Source organism: Pseudopipra pipra, chromosome 26 (genome assembly GCF_036250125.1).
Source record: "Pseudopipra pipra isolate bDixPip1 chromosome 26, bDixPip1.hap1, whole genome shotgun sequence".
Classification (NCBI taxonomy): Eukaryota; Metazoa; Chordata; class Aves; order Passeriformes; family Pipridae; genus Pseudopipra; species Pseudopipra pipra.
Window position 1 is genome coordinate 2,157,563 of NC_087574.1, and position 16,029 is coordinate 2,173,591.

General features: G+C 57.0%; 2 protein-coding genes across 22 annotated transcripts in view; one reads left to right on the top strand and one right to left on the bottom strand.

Annotated features, from left to right (window-relative positions):
• MAPT (microtubule associated protein tau) overlaps positions 1-4,653 on the top strand; it is a 51,691-nt gene extending 47,038 nt beyond the window's left edge. For 16 of the 19 annotated variants that reach the window (XM_064636796.1, XM_064636801.1, XM_064636802.1 and 13 more), the window contains one exon: positions 1,592-4,653. In XM_064636796.1, the coding sequence (XP_064492866.1) occupies positions 1,592-1,807 (216 nt within the window). In that variant the 3' untranslated portion in view covers positions 1,808-4,653. Of the gene's footprint in view, positions 1-1,018; positions 1,160-1,591 lie in introns of those variants that run through there. The other 3 variants (XM_064636792.1, XM_064636807.1, XM_064636811.1) reach the window with 2 other exon arrangements.
• Positions 4,654-7,605: 2,952 nt separating this feature from the next.
• Positions 7,606-16,029, bottom strand: part of KANSL1 (KAT8 regulatory NSL complex subunit 1) — a 100,488-nt gene continuing 92,064 nt past the window's right edge. For 2 of the 3 annotated variants that reach the window (XM_064636787.1, XM_064636789.1), the window contains exons 8-15: positions 15,689-15,871; positions 15,183-15,341; positions 14,731-14,882; positions 12,300-12,418; positions 11,658-11,715; positions 10,712-10,824; positions 8,333-8,579; positions 7,606-7,984 (exon numbers count right to left, since the gene is read on the bottom strand). In XM_064636787.1, coding sequence (XP_064492857.1) covers positions 7,691-7,984; positions 8,333-8,579; positions 10,712-10,824; positions 11,658-11,715; positions 12,300-12,418; positions 14,731-14,882; positions 15,183-15,341; positions 15,689-15,871 — 1,325 coding nt within the window. In that variant the 3' untranslated portion in view covers positions 7,606-7,690. The remainder of the gene's footprint in view (positions 7,985-8,332; positions 8,580-10,711; positions 10,825-11,657; positions 11,716-12,299; positions 12,419-14,730; positions 14,883-15,182; positions 15,342-15,688; positions 15,872-16,029) is intronic. The other variant, XM_064636790.1, reaches the window with a different exon arrangement.

Below are 16,029 nucleotides of genomic sequence, written 5' to 3' on the forward strand. Positions count from 1 at the left end.
CACAGAGCTGAGACTCCAGCCTGGGAACAGACAGGGGTCGATCTCCCCGGGGGAAAAAAAAGCACTTTTATCTTGCTTGTTTTTCGAGCACTTTTTTCTCAGTGAGAGAGGAAGGTTCTGTTTCAGCTCCTGTATTTTGGCACTCTGTTCTTGGCCACATGTTCTCTGTGCACCCCCAGCTCTCACCTCCAGCTGGCCTCTGACTGCGGGACCGCTTGACTTCCTTACCCTTCTCTCTGCTGCGCATCAGCCTCCCCTGTGCTTCCCTGAGCCCTCTGCCATGGGTTTTGTGGTTACTGTGACAGTTCTGTCACATCCCAGCACATTCACTGGGCCATAGTTTGAAGGGCTTGCCCTTTGTAGAGGGATTTCTCTGCAAAGGTGTGACCCAGCAGTGACATCACCACCTCAGCCTAAACCCACACCTGGAGGAGGTTGTGGTTGTAACTGAGTTCAGGTGCTGCCTCAGATTGCTTCCCTTCTCCAGCCCGTTCCTATCCACACCAGAATCATCCTGGGGCAGTGCTGCTCCAAGGTGGAACACGGGGAGGGGACGGGACACAGCTGAGCCCCACCAACCCTCCACACAGAGCAGCTGTGGGTGGCTCTGCTGCCCCTTCCCCAGCCTTTCCTGTGTCCCCAAGTCCCCTCTTTGCTGTGTGACACACAGATCCAGGCTTGGACTTGCAGTCCACAGCTCCTCAAGCTGAACTCTGGTTCCTGTGCTGCTCTGGCAGTGGGGGTTCTCTGGGGAGCCGGGGTGCTCCGTGCTGTGCCACGGTGCCTGTGCTCTCCCTTGGCACACCTGGAGAGTTTTCCTCCCCGGCTCCAAAGGCCACTCTTCTTCCTATGAGTCAGTGAATGGCCCTGTTTTTCAGATCTTTTTCTCCACAATTTTCTATTTCTTTTCTATATTTTTGGTCTTTTTTCCTTCTGGCTGACATTTATTGGGTCGTGGTTTTTGTTGCTGATGCGTTTTTTGCCCCCCACCGCCCTGGGCGGGTTTCTTCACCTGTAGAGAGAGAAAGGCAAGGAAGACAAGACCTGGACCCCGAGCCCAGACCCTGCTGGGCTCCAGGCCCTGGTGCTGGAGCCGCCCACCCTCATGGAGAGCCAGCTCCCAGCCTTGCACTCGGCTGGGGAGGGCACCAGTAAGTAGCAAACCCCGTCCAGTTCACCTCCGCTCGCCGGGAGAGGGGTTTGGCTTCTGAGAGCAGCTCTGTGGGTTAAGGGGAAGCTTCATGAGCCATATGGGAATTCTACCACCCCCAAAATCTCTGCTGGGGGAGTGAGAGCAACCCAGGCTGTGCCCTTGGAGTCCTGGGACCCACCACCACACCTGGGGAGGATTTTGCAGCATCCCGAGATGCTCCGGTCCCGTGATCCCGTCCGGCTGTGCCCGTTCCCTGTGCAGGCCACTGGAAGGGACATCCCTGAGGACTGGAAGGGACATCCCTGAGGACTGGGGACACTGGTTCAGTGCTCTGAGCTTTCCTCCCACCTCTCAGTGGCCGTGCTGGAGCAGGCACGTGGCAGGTCCTGGCAGCCCCGCCGGCCGTGCCCCCCTCACCGCCCTCCCCTCTCCTCGCAGATTGAGACCCACAAGCTGACCTTCCGTGAGAACGCCAAAGCCAAGACCGACCACGGCGCCGAAATCGTCTACAAGTCCCCCACCATCTCCGGAGATGCCTCCCCCCGCCGCCTTAGCAACGTCTCCTCCACCGGCAGCATCAACCTGGTGGACTCCCCCCAGCTGGCCACGCTAGCCGACGAGGTGTCTGCCTCGCTGGCCAAGCAGGGCTTGTGATCGGGGCACGGCGGCGACCAGGAGAGAAGACAAGGAAAGGAAACAAAAAAAAAAAAAAAAAAAAAAAAGAAAAGAAACAAAAATAATAATCTGGCCTTCTTCCTCTGTTCCTTTTACAGCTGCTTCCCTGTCCCTAACTGGTTAATGATTTAACCTGCTTTTACTGTTCATTCAGCTCTAGCTCCAGGACTTCAAAATCAGTGACACTATGAGGTACAAAACCTCCTCTCCCCCTGCTCCTCGGAGCGCACAGCCCGTCCCTGTCCCCACGCTCCCCCTCATTCCCTGCCGCGTCCCTCGCTGTCCCAGCCCTGCCCGGGACCACCCGGGGAGGGGGCCCGAGGGGACGGTCCCCGCACGGCGCTGACCCGAGCACCCCACACCGGCACGGGGCAGCGGGCGGCCCTCAGGGAAGGGGCTGTGACCTTCCCACCCTCGTCCCCCTGAGGATGGCCGGGCTGGCCTGAGGGCCGGGCGCGTCCTGGGTGCACAGCCAGGGACTGCGGGGAGGTGCCCTCCCTCCCTGCCTTAAATTTGCCTGCTGATTTGGAAGAAACCTTTTGTTTTTATCTCCGAAAGCCGAGATGTGTCTGAAGATAACGGCCAGGTACCCCCCAACCCCGCTCTCAGCTCCGGCAGCTGGAGTACAGGCGACCCCGGGGTACCCGCTGCGGAGGGGCCCCGACGGCCGTTCCCCTCTCCGTGGCTGTGCTGGAACCGCTGAGTGGATGAGTAGAGGCTTTTCCCCATTCCTTTGGCAGCCCCTCGTGTCGTAGAGTAGATTTGTCTGTATATGCTTGGACCGTGCCAGGGTGATTGTTTTCATAAACGAGCATGTGTTTAAAAAAAAAGAAATAATAAATGCTGTAAGTAGTTTTGAGCTGCCCCGCGCCGGCTCCGCCGCAGCCCAGCCGGGGGGGTCCGGGCAGCTCGGCCGGGCTCTGGGTTGTGCCAGCCCCGGGTTGTGCCGGGGCAGCCCGGCACTGCATGTCTGCCGGGTGGGAGGTGGGCACAGAGCCGCTGCCCCACGCCCCGGGGAGGGCCGGGGGCTGCCTTGGGCTCCCCGGGGCCGGGCACCTCCTCCCAGCCCCCCGGGGTGTTGGGTGAGGGGCACTCACAGCTCCAGGGCTGGGATGGCTCCTGGATTTTGGGTGCAGCTTGTGACATTTTTGGGTTGTTCTCTTTCTTTCCCTGCAAGGTCAGCTCAGCGATGGCGGAGGTGGCAGCTCCGTGGCCCTGCTGTGCCGGTGGCAGCCGCAGGAGACCCCCGGGAGGACGCGGGGAAGGCGCGAGGGAGGTGCAGCAGCTCCCCCAGCCTGAGCTCGGGGCCCAGCGGCTGCTCCCTGGCACTGAACCCCCTTTCCGGGCGCTCCCCGGGTTTGAGTTGGCAGCGTGTCACCCCTCCCAGTGTCCCCTCACGCAGCACTGACCGCCCCCGGCACCGCTCAGGGACAGGAGCCGCTTATTTCTTTTGCTACTTTTGTTCCTGTGGCTCCCTGGGGAGCACGAGGGGGTCCTGTGGCCGTCCCCGACTGCCCCTTCCCTCTACAACCAAAGAGGCTGAGATGCCACCAGTGCAGCTCTGTGTGTGTCCTCCCACCCTGTGTCCCCCAGAGGCACCAGCCGAGCTCCGGGGGCACAGCTGGCAGAGGTGAGGGCAGAGGGGGCACCGCGTGGGCCCCAGGCCGTGCACCCCAAGGGCTGTGCTGCAGGGAAAGCCACGCTTTCCCAGCAAGGGCCGGAATCCTGGTCTGATGGGGCTGGCAGAGGGTCATGCTGGGGCGTGGGGCCCTGGTTGTCCTTGGGGAGGTGGCTGGGTGCCACCGAGGCTGCCAGAGCAGCTGTTCCCGGGCAGAGCAGCGATTCCTCCCAGGACAGGACTCACTCCCACCCTGCAGGAGCTGCAGACCCGCCTTCGTGCGCCCTGTGCCTCGGGGGGCCGCTGGATGCCTGGCTGGGGCTTGGGGATGGCTGTTCGGGGGGTTCAACCCTCCTCTCTGCAGCCCCAGGAGCTGCTTTACTGCTGGGGAGAGGCGGGTCCAGCAGCACCACCACGTCCAGCTCGTCTCTCTCCGTTCAGTTGACTCCATGATTGTAGCCGTGCTCTGTCCCCGACTCTGTAGCGCTGTAGGAGCCGCCGCGGTTTTTGTCCTCTGTAAAACGAGCAAGTGGGAGAACCCCGAAAGCATCACCCCCTTTATCCCTTTTGGGCTGCAGGACGGTGTAGCTGAGCTGGCCCACCCTGCCCCTGCCCTGTGCCACCCCAGCCCCTCTGTGCAGCCCCCGAGGGACAGGGACGTCCTTCGCGTGCGCCGAGCTCCAGTGAGCAGCCCCTTCCCGCTGCGAGTGTCCTCAGCCCCGCCTGCCGTCCCCCTCCCGGGGGCTGGGGGAGTCCCAGGACAGCCCTTTCCATCCACCTCGTCGCCCGCTGTCCCCTCCACCAACCCGAGCCACGTCCCCAGCCCTGACCCTGCGTTCAGACCCAGGCCTGAGGGTCCCCGTGAGCAGCCTGACCCCCAGCTTTTCCTTTACTCCACACACATCTTGGTCTGAAAAGGGTTAAAACCGGCACTGATTAAAAATAAAAAAAAACAAAACAAAAACTATTTCTGCACTCCAAAAAGGATCTGGTTGTTAGCGAAGGTCGGTGCCAGCCTGTGTGGCGTTGGCAGCTCCGTTGCCCCCGCGCTGCGCCGGGGCAGGGAGGGAAGGTTTGATCTCAGTGTATCATTCTAGCTTAGCTTCTGTCTGTGGGTGTCCATAGTGTATCGTGTGTTTAACAACTGGTTTACACTGTTGCCGTAAAAGTGAATTTGGAAATAAAGTCATTACTACGATAACGACAACGGGCGCCTCTTTTCCGTGGGGGAGCAGGGACAGGGGAGGGGGGGAGGTCCCTGCTCGTTGATCCCTCGGGGCTGGAGGATCAGCTGGTGGGGAGCAGCACGGATAGGCAGGGACTAGTTTTCACTTTTGAAGTACCAGTTCCCACCCTTCTCCCTGGGGCATGGGGGGGTGCAGGAAGTGGAGGGGGTGTCTGGTGGGCAGGGCAGAGCCCCAGCAGCCAGGAAGCCCAAGTGTTGTGTTATTTTTGGTCCCTGACCGTGGACAGGACATTCTCAGACGGTGGAACAAGACCAAACCCTGCTCTGCCCCCACAGCCAGAGGCTGCTTTGGGTCCTGGCAACGCCAGGTCCTGGCAACTCCAGCCCCATCCAGCCCCTCAGGGCTGCAGCTTTCATAGAATCACAGAATCATTAAGGCTGGAAAAGACCTCCAGGATCTTTGACCAAATTCCACCGTGCCCAATCAACCACTTGCAGTCCAGGAGCCACCACAAGGTCCCTTCACTCTGCACCTTCCTCAGGACTCGCCTGCAGGTGGGAGAACTTTCCAGCCTGGCACAGCTGCTCCTGCCACTGTTTGCTTTTCCAATTGGATTCTTCCTGCCCTGTTAATGCCTTGTACTGAACCTGGCCATGCCCATACTTTGATCTCCTGGCTAATAATCAAATGGCACCTTCCCGTTTCCCATCTGTGGGAATAACGAGGCACAGAGTATAATTCCCTTATTTTGGGACTATAGGAGCACCCATGAAGTTGCCTCCCCCCGCTCACCTCCTGCAAACACTGAACTCACACCAATCCCACCACAGGGGGCAAATACTCCCCACCAACAGTCCCTGGGTGTGAACCAGCAGCACTGAGTTAACCCCCAAAACGAAAATTAACCCCCAGCCTGGGGGTTTGGACGGAGCAATGGGAAGCAGAGCTCGGTCCCAGGGAAGCACCACTGAGCCCTGGTCCTGCTCCATCACCTGCCCCAGAGCAAAGCCCAAATCCAGACAATTCCTCCTCTCACTGGGAGCAATGGTTGGGAAATAACATCACAGAGGGAAAAAGAGGCCACTGAAACGTGGCGTGGGAGGGAAGGGGCTGATCTGAGAGCGCCGAAGGGCCCCTTCCCCATCCCAGCCTGGTACTGCACACTCATCACATGGAATATTCCGTTTTAATTTTTTTTTTAATCTTTTCTTCTTTTTTTTTTTTTATAAGCACATTTGTGCTTTGCCAACAGAATCAAGACATTAACAAAGATCAGCTTCTCGGAAGAAAAGCATTTCTATATAACAAGGACATTACACAGCTCAAAGCAGGAAAAGAAAATATTTACAAAATACAAGGTGGGTTGGTTTTTGTTTTTTTTGTGTGTGTGTGTGTGGTTTTTATAATGCTAAAAGGGTTATTCAGAATTTTCAACCTTATAAATAGAAAAGCACTTCTGCAGAGGGATATGGTAGCGCCATTGTTTGTTGGGTTTTTTTGTTTGTTTGTTTGTTTTAAAGAAACGATGACGGATCCTTTTAAACTAGAACAGAACCAAAACCACGAGATAATGTTGAAAATTGTGAAAACCCCGACCATGAAGCAGTTCAGCGACTATTTCTTTACGATTACAAAATGGAAAAAAAAAAAAAAAAAAAAGTCCTTTGTAATTTTTTTCCCGTTTTTTTTTTGTCTTTTTTTTTTTTTTTTTTTGGTTTTTTTTTTTGGTGATGTGATTATACATAAGACAGGCACAATGCTATAGCAACAGGACAGGGACCAGGAGCCACACCGTCGGGATGGGAGAGCGTTACAGATGGGACGGTGGGCGGGATCCGGAGTCACTGCGGGTGCGGAACCGGGCGGGGCAGGGACAGCGAACTCGGGTTCAAACTCCAACACCTGTCAGAGGGGACCCCCCGGACCCCCCGGGAATGAAACGGAACCGACCCCTGAGCCGGGGCCGGGCGGGAGTGGAGCGAAGCTGTGGTGACCCCCTGGAGCCGCCTCCTGCCCTTCCCTCTCCCATCTCCCCCCTGCGGGAACCACCCCGGCCCTGCCTCAGCCCGCGCTCCCGGCGGCTCCTCCCTGCCTCATCCCTGCCTCATCCCGTGCTCCTGGCGGCTCCTCCCTGCCTCATCCCTGCCTCATCCCTGCCTCATCCCTCCCTCCCAACCCCGGCCGCAGCCCCGCGGTTCCAGCTGGATCAGCCTCGTCCCCAAAGGGCATCCAAGCGCCCCGGGAATTCTGCTCCTGCTCAAAGCATCGAGGACTCTTCCCCTCCCTGCCCTCGAAACACGCCAGGTGGACACAAACTGCTTCCCAAATACCACTCCTTCCATGCAGAGCTGGAGCAGCCACAAGGTCCCTCCTTTCCCCCCCGCCGGGCACAGCAAGGGCTGCTCCAAACCTGGGGAGAAGGAAGGGGGAGGCGGCCCCGGGGGCAGAGGGGGGATCAGGGAGGGGCAGAATTCCCCCCTCGGGATACCTGGAACTACAACCTGGGGGAGGGAAACGCGGGAGGGTGGAAGTGCAGGCGGGCACAGCCAGACAGTGAAGGTTGCAATCCCAAGACATCACTTTTCACCACTAATTTCACTCCACTAAAACCTTTCAGGGAGGGGGGTGGGAGGGAGGAGCAGGTTAAGAGAAAACAACACCCTTTTGTTGGGAAAAACTATCCCCGAAATCTGCTAGTCAGCTAAATCCTGTGCTCTAGTTTTATACACCTAAGGGGGGGGAGGGAAGGGGAGGGGGTCTGGTGGGCTGCTCCCCTCCCGAGGCTTCACTCCGCTGGGAGGAATCTGGGGGCTCATTCATGTGACGAGGAAACATGGAGAAGGAAAAAAAAAAAAAAAAGAAAGAAAAAAAAAAAAGAAATAAGAGAAAACAAAACAAAAAAAAAAGAAAACAAAAAACAGTTTCTAAACTCCTTAAATTCACTAAAAACTGTGAAAATTCCCGGCAGGATGTTTGAATATCAAACGCAGATTTTGGAAGCTTTAATGCCAAGAGTTAGTTCTGTGTGTTGGTTTGCTCATGTCTCCCCGTGTGTCTCTATCTGTGCGCTGGCCGCAGGACTGCAGAGCAGGAGGAGGAGGAGGAGGAAGAGGAGGAGGAAGAGGAGGAGGAGGAAGAGGAGGAGGAGGGAGGGGGGGCCAGCGGGGTTCGGTTCTTGAGGCTGGCCAGGCTGGGCGAAGCCGAAGTGCCATCGGATTCCCGGGAGGATTTACTGCCCGACGTGCGGCGGGTGCAGCGCGACAACCGGTCCTGGGGGTCGGATTGGTCCTCGCACTCTGTCCGGGGGTCGTAGGAGAGCGGGAAGGTCCGTCGCTCCCAGGGCTGCACGGCCTGGAGGGGAGAGAACCGAGGCATTGGGGAATCCGCTGGAAAAGCTTTGGTGCCCGTGCTCCTGGAGCGATTCCAGGGAGCAGCAGCTCCCTGGTGCTGTGTCCCAGCCCCGGGAACAGCACCTGGGAAGCTTCTGACACGAGGAAGACATGGCAGCTCCAAACAGCCAGCTGCCGGAAAAGCCTCCCACTGCCTGTGCCGACCAACACCACGCTCTGCATCCACCCGGCCCAGCATTCCCACGGCATTTCCCACGGGCAGGTTTTCCGAGCTGCCTCCCCACGGCCACACCCCAGCACCGGGTTCAGCCCTGAGGCTGCCCCTGCCCCGGGCAGAGCCAGAACCCACCTGCTCGTCCAGGCCGGCCTCGGGCGTGGAGCAACGCGTGTCCTCGCTGGACAGGAGCCGCAGGGAGTCCCGGGAGAGGGGGGTCAGGGGGGCACAGAGCAGTTCGGGGCTGATGGGGCTGCGTGGTGAGTGGCTGTGGGACAGCTCCAAGTGGGGGTGGTAGCTGCCCACCTCGGGGGAAGCCGGCTGGGGAGTCGAGGGGTTCCCCAGCTGGGGGGTTGTCCGTCCGTCCGTGGATCTGTAGGACCTGAGACAGGAGCAGGGATGAGAGCCTGACCCAGGCACAGCTGTGCTCCCCCACTGCCACCCCATGATCCCTTCCACCCCGCTGGGAACAGCCCAGGGATGCAGCACAGGAGCAGGGAATGCCACAGCCCAGAGGTCAAACCCATCCAGGCCCAGCTCCGTCCTGGTGCAGCTTTGCACCACTGATGCTGCTTTCCTGAGGTCCCATGTCCCACACGCCTCCTACACTCCCAGTGCTGCATAAACACCGCAATGAGAAGCTCCCTATGAAATTAAGACACTTCAAAATTGGTTTTTCCAAGGATTTCCCATCTCCACACAACCACGTGACCCCCAGCAGCAGCTCAGGGACCAAGTGTGGGGAATCAGCAACGCTGGAAACGCAGTGATTCAGCAGCTGGGGGTAGGAGGAGCACAGTGAAACCCCAGGATTTCAGATTTTAAGCAAGAATTAACAAAGTTTGAGCCCCGACACAGATTTCCAGATAAAAACCCACAGGCTGCAAACACAGAAATGTAACTGAGTCCCCACATCCAAGATGAACTGCAAAGGCAAGAGGGCACTGAGGACCGCCAAGGATCAGACTCCAGATCTTGGCCAGAATGTCCATCAGAACATACAAGCACAGACCAAATTAGGCTAATTAAAGAGCTGCACTGCACCAAGCCAGACCGAGTTGTGCTGAACTGAGATGCAACTTAAAAGCTGCTGCACAAAAAAACCCAAACCAATCTGTGATGTCCATGAGGCAGGAGGAGCACAGGAGGCCCAACAGATCTGCTGGAGAAGGGACATTTAAGGGAGACTAAGTGAGTTTACCCCAGTGATTACTGGCCTTTCCTGGCCCAGGTGCTCCATAGGCAAGGAGCAAGGTACAGGCTCAATCACAGCAACAAGAAGTTGCCAGGCCTTGAGAGGCTCCAAAGATTTGGAGGACTAAAGCAACTGCAGAGAACAACCAGCAACTCCAGGATGGGACCTGAGCAAGGACCCTGCCAAGGTGGAGCTCAGGATGTGATGACACCAAGCTGAACTCAGCCAGGCTCTTGGCACAAACACAGCAAACCACATCCCAGGTTTGCTCTCGTCCCCATCTCTCCCTGCTGGGAAGCTACAGTGGGAATACTGGCCCCAGCTCTGGGGGAATCTCCCTCCTTGGAAGTGTTCATCCCATGGCCAAAGCCATGGCCAACATGGTTTCCTGCTGGACCAGAGACCTCTGCAAGTCCTTTCCCCCCAGCATCCCTAAAGCTACGAGCTGAAGCTTCAATCCACCACAGTGAGCAAGCCAGAACTCAACGTGGCACCTTCTACCAACATCCTTCCTCACAAAAAGGGTCTCCAGAGGAACAAAGCCATGGGGAAGCGCTATCAGATGTAAGACATGGGCTGAAGAAGTTTGCAAAGAGACACCAAAACATCCCACACACTCCAGGAGCACCGGGAACCGCAGCTGGAATCGCACAGAGGAAACGGGGCAGCAGCAGCACCAGTGGGGTCTGACAAAGGCCACCCTGGCACCTGCAGAAGTTCCTGCAGAAACCCCAACGACCAAGAGAAACCGAAACCCCCGCGGGGCTGAGGCAGTGCAGTCACACCCAGCTGGGAATCAGCAGCACTTCTGCCCCAGGACAGAGCAGTACCAACCAACCAAACCACTGAAAATGGGATGGAGAAAAGCCAATCTCTTCTAGTGCAGGTTTTTGATGAGATCCATGGGAGGTTTTAGACACTCACAAAGACACTTTGGAGAGGGAATCGAACATCCAGCGACCAGGGGAACTTAAGGTGTGTGTAAATGGGGCAGGGTGAGCACAGCCCCTGCTCCCTGCTCTGGTAGGAACGATGCCCACCGCAGCCCTTGTGCTCTCCTCTGGACTCCCAAGCTGGCACAGCAGCTCCCATGCTTCTGGAGCCAAGTGCTTGAGAAAGCAGAATCCTGACAGCTGGTGCAGGAGCTGTCGGCAACCAAACCAGGGTGTAACCTCAGCCCCGCCCCAGCAGGACTGTGCCCCTCCTCGAGCTGGATGGGGCCAAAATTTCTGACAGCAGCACAAGCTTTAAACCGTTTTTATGGATCAGCTGATCCAACAAAGCCCCCCAGGAGCACCCAGGAGGGAATGGGGCCGTACCTGCTGCCCCGGCGCTGCGGGGGGACGCTCGTGCTCCAGAGCCACCGCGCCCGCTCCATCTCCTCACACTTCCCGTGCCGGGCCGCGAAGGCCGAATCAGACAAGTCCTCAACCTGGAAAGGGAAGGGCACAGGGCTTGGTCAGAGCTTTCTGCCATCAAACAACCATCTAAGTGCAGTTTTGCCAGCGTGAGCTACGAGGGTTTAAATGTTTATCACTGAATCACAGAATGTTCCAAGTTGGAAGGGACCCACAAGGACCATCCAGTCCAACTCCTGCCCTGCACAGACACCCCAACAATCCCCCCCTGTCCCTCAGAGCGTTGTCAAAACCCTCCTGGAGCTCTGGCAGCCTTGGGGCCGTGCCCACTGCCCTGGGGAGCCTGGTCAGTGCCAACCACCCTTTGGGGAAGAACCTTTCCCAAAATCCAGCCTAACCCTGCCCTGACACAGCTTCATCTGTTCCCCCATGTCCTGTCACTGGTCACCACAGAGAAGGGATGGTGCCTGAAAAGAGATCAGTGCCTGGAGGGAGGCATATCCTTAAAGAGAGTGTGAGAGCACTTTGTTAAACTGAGTCAGCACTACTTAGGAAGAGATTAAGAACCAAAAAGCAAAGGAAAGCCATTTATCCTAGAATGGAAGTGCTCACACAGAGGTTTAAAGAAATATCATTATCAATTTAACTAAAATAGTGACTAATAATAACTATAGTGGCTGGTCATGATTTCTTCATGAGACTGTTCCACAAAAAGATTGGTGCCCAGAGAGGTCTCCTGACAGCAATCAGACCTTGGATCCAGCTGTACCCAGCCAGTTAACCCAGCTTCTCATGCCTTCCCTGTAAAGGAACCAACACCAGCTGGTTCCCTGCTGAGGTCCCCATGTCTGCTCCCTCGGGGGACACTGTTCAGCCACCACCAACTGGGAAACGAAATCCTTCTCACCTCGTCGTTGTCCTCCTCAGGGCTGGCCTTCAGAGCACTGATATCCACCTCACGCCAGCTGCAACAGCACCAGGGGCACAGTCAGGGCACAGCCAGAACCAGCAGCACACACACCCCACCACCACCACGGGCTCGTGGGAAAGGGAAAACACAACCCTCTGACAAAGAGCATCACACTTAGGCTCAGTTTTAAGCACCAGACCTCGCTGGTCTGCAGTGTGGCTGAAGCCAAGGGTAGAGGAAGCAGAGCAGAGGTTGCAGCATTTCCTCCTCTTCCTCTGGCTCAGCGACAGGTTCCCTCCCTCCCTGCTCTGAATCGGGCCTGGGGAGAGCATGGAGGACCAGGAGGAAGAAAGAGGGAAGTTGGGAAGAGATTGCAATGCAAGGTTAACTCAGTCCAGGCACCTGCAGAGCTGTGAAACCTCCAGGACCTCTGGCTCAGCAGCAGGACAAGAGGACAACCAGGATGACTTTAAACTGAACAGAGAGACCACTGACCTTGATGCTCAGGGACACTCAAACAAAACATTCCCTAACTTAGCCAGTCTCCATCCATGGTCAGTTTTCCAAACTTTCCCTTATTCCCAAGGAATAAGTAAAGCAAGGCCCTTCCCCACAGCCCCAGGGGGGACCAGGCAGTACCTGGGTGTGAGGATCTCTTTGTACTGCAGCTTCTCCACCCGGGTCGTCGCAGCCACGGACATCGGGATGACGATGTTGTTGATATCGAAGGAACTTTCTCCTCTCCTCCTCCTTGGCTGCTGCAACGGGAAGACAAGAACCACGTGAGAAAGGGATGCAGGTTCTGTCACGTTAGAAAGTCATTCATGGAAGTCACTGGGAGTCACTGCTGGAAAAAGGACCTTGTACAACCTATGGACACTTCAGAACCAAGAGCAATTTGCATCAGAATGGAGGTCACCTACTGCTTGCTCCAAGTCCCCTTCCCATCCCAAAATCCTTCACTTGGAAAGTCCAAACAAGGGCTTTGGTCCCTGCAGGCACCAAAAAAAGGTGAGCCAGGGCTGCCGAGCTCCAGCCACCACCCCCACACTGGCACCAGTTGCTGCACAGCCAGGTGGGTCAGGACAGTGATCCAGCTGATAAACTGACCCTGCAAGAGGAAAAGTGTCCCATATAATCCAATTCTCTACTGCCAGAAGGTGAGAAACCATCAAGGAAGAAGGAAGGACCATCATGTTTGGGAATGGCTGCCCTGCTCAGGGTCTGGGCCCACCCCAGGTGACCCTGTGACAGAGGAGGAGCAGAGCAATCAGACAGGAGCTCATCTCTGGTCCTGACAGCTGTACCAGGAGCCCAACAGCTCCATCTGCACTGTGCTTCCAACTGGAATAAATGTTCCAAGAGAGAAAGAAGCTCCTCATTGATCTGTTTAAACCTGGTTGAATGTTGGGTGCTCTTCCACCATTTGGCTCCTTCAAAAACCTGTGACAGCAGCGCTGATGGTTCAGTCACAAGAATCCTCATGGGCCACCCTGATATGCAAAGGGCCCCTCTTCCTCAAGGAGTCACCTGTGAGTCACCACATCCTCCGACTCCTCAGATCCCTGTGGCTCTCAGTGTAGGAACATGTGGGAACCCAACTGTTGGGAACCTGCCACAGCCAAATCCCAGGGCTGGCATGAAGCTGGATGAGGAAGCAGTGGGTGGGCAGCTACTGCCACAGCAGCAAGGGAATCCAAATCCCAGTGTGTCACTGCCAGGGGCAGGGACTGACCCATCAGCTGGGGAGCAAACCTGCGGCCGCCTGCGACGCCTGAACACGGGACCTCTGCCCCTGAGCCCAGAGCCTGGAGCCCAGGGCCTGGAATCCTCCTGTGGGACTCGGCTGGGGAAGGGAAGTCTCCTCATCTGGTTCACTGGAGGGAGCCTGGAATGCTCTTGTAGGACTCGGCCGGGGAATGGGAGTCTCTTCATTTTACATTTCTGAAGGAGCTTGTAAAAATGCAGCAAAAAAAGCAGCGAGAGAAGACCAAGGTGGGTGTGTGAAACCAAGGAAAGGCCTCCTTGATGTGCTCGAGCTGCTGAGGAGAGCTGTCCCAAAAACACCGAGCACACTCCAGCTGAACCACTGCTGCTCTTCTGGGTTCTTCTCACACCCTGGTGCTTCCCTGGTGTCACAGCTGGTGATGCAACAACTGAATTCCACAGGGAAGGAACCCAGCCGGGTCCTGGAACCCCACAGCAACAAGCTTGGAGCAGGGACAAAGGGACTGAGCTGGAAGTGGTGCCTCAGCTCTGCCAGGGACAGACACCCTGGTTTCCCTGTCAGGGTTCAAGGAGTCCTGCTCCACTGTCCCTGCTGTGGCCCAAACTACCAACTGGGGTGGCCAGACAGAATTAAAATCTTCACTGGGACACTTGTGAGCTCAGCAGAATTCAATCCTTCAATCAAGAGCTTCTGCTAACGAGGGTCAGGCTCAGGTCAGGCTCTGGTGGAGGAGCTCTGCTATTGATCTGTCCTGGGCACATGGGAGGGGTCCTGCTCACCCACACAGCTGCACAAAGGTCCCAAACCCTGATTTCCTTGAGCATTTTGGGAGGCTGAGCGTGCCTCAGAAGATGGTCTGAGTTAAGCAACTGCTGAAGCCTGTGTATAATTGAAATATTATGTAGATTATGTTGTACCATGGACTTGTGACCCCAACCTCACTCACAGCCCAGGGAAGCTGTCCCAGTGGGAGCCTCCCTGTTCCAGCAGCAGCACTTCTGCTGCTCAGCTCTTCTCTTCCTGGCATCCCCACACAACTCCAGAAACCAGAACCTGGACGTGGAGCAAAGCCAAGAGACTGCTGGGAACAGGAACATTCACCAGCAGTTCCTGAGCTGATGGTGAACCTGTAATTGCAGCTCACTGGCTCTGCACAGCCAACATCCGTCCAGGAACGCCTGCAGACCCAAGGTCAGAGCAACCCCATCATCAGCTGAACCAACAGGTCCAGCACAGCAAGAGAGGCACTAAGCAGTGTCCAGCCTAAGAACTGCTCAAAGGCCGAGCCCCTGTGATGGAGCTGAGCTCAGAAACCCCTCCGGAAAGGCAGCGGATACTCACGGCGGTGCTGGAGGTGCCCTGGGAAGTGGAGCTGGCAGGAGCTGAGCCCTCTGAGGAGGTGGACAGTTGCCGAGCTATGGGGCTGTGAGGGGTGGGGGTCACAGCTGCCGACAAGTAGCTCGGGCCGCCGACGTCCGGGTGGTGCTTCAACACTGCACGGGGAGGGGGGAGAGAGGGAAGAACAACATTAGCCAGAAACAAAAACCCACCCGGGGGGGTGGGCGGCGCTGGAGAGAAGAGGACCATGTGCACCAGAAACGGCCAGTGCTGAGGAGCTCTTTGCAGGAAAGAGAAGCACCTTCCAGGCTGGCAGGCCCTGGGGAAGAAGCAGTTAGAGCACACGAGGCGTCGCTGCGGTGGCGACACGGCCCAAAGCAGTGCGTGCCCCCACAGAGGCTGGGTGTGCAGCAAAGCCCAAGCTCCCCCCGAGACACCTGCCCGTGGGGGCCTACCTTCACTCCTCTCAGATGAGCAGTCTCGCAATCTCTTTTTGTCATGGGCAGCAGGCTGGGCAGAGCGCTCTGGCGCTCTCTCGGCCTTGGCCATGGCCGAAAAATCGTCTAAAGGCGGCCTGAGTGCCTTGTCTGGTTGGGATTTTTGATGTGAGCGCTCTGAGGAGGGGAACAGAGAAAGAGCTATGAAACGCCTGTTTTCACCTCTCTTTCTGTTGGCACAGGAGGCTCAGGTAGAGTTTACCAGCTCCTTGAATCCAGACAGGTCAGGCTCCACACACCCTCGGGGTGCTGGAGGGGTGTGCTGAGGGCTGGGCGAGCTGTGGCACTGCCCGGGTCACACCAAGCAAGAAAAGGCCCCTACGAACCTGAGCTGCACTGCCTGCACACACTTCACCTTCAGCCCTGGACTGCCTCAACCCCAAGAGTGCAATTTGAAGGGTGTCCTCCTCCTCCTCTCTCCACCCAGACCGTCGGGTACCAGGCTGGGCAGGGACAACACTTACTGGCTGCGGTGAAGAAGGAGTTGACCAGCTTGTGGCGGTCCTTGCGGGCAGGGTCTGCCAGGCTGGTGGGCATGGGGGCTCTGTGCTTGAGCGACAGCTTTTTGGGAGGTTTAGTTTTCTCGTAGGGTTTGTTCTGCCACTGAGATTTCAACATGCTCTGGAAGTGCAGGCTCGTCGGCACATCTGCAGGGGGACACAGGACACGGAATCCAAATTAAAGGTGCAACCAAAAGCTGGGGTCCCATCACCCTCTCCCGGTCCCCCCAGTAAGAACAGCCCCGGTGAACATACAGGCACTGACTGTAAGACCCAGGGTTGCCTACAACCTCCTCATGGTCAGA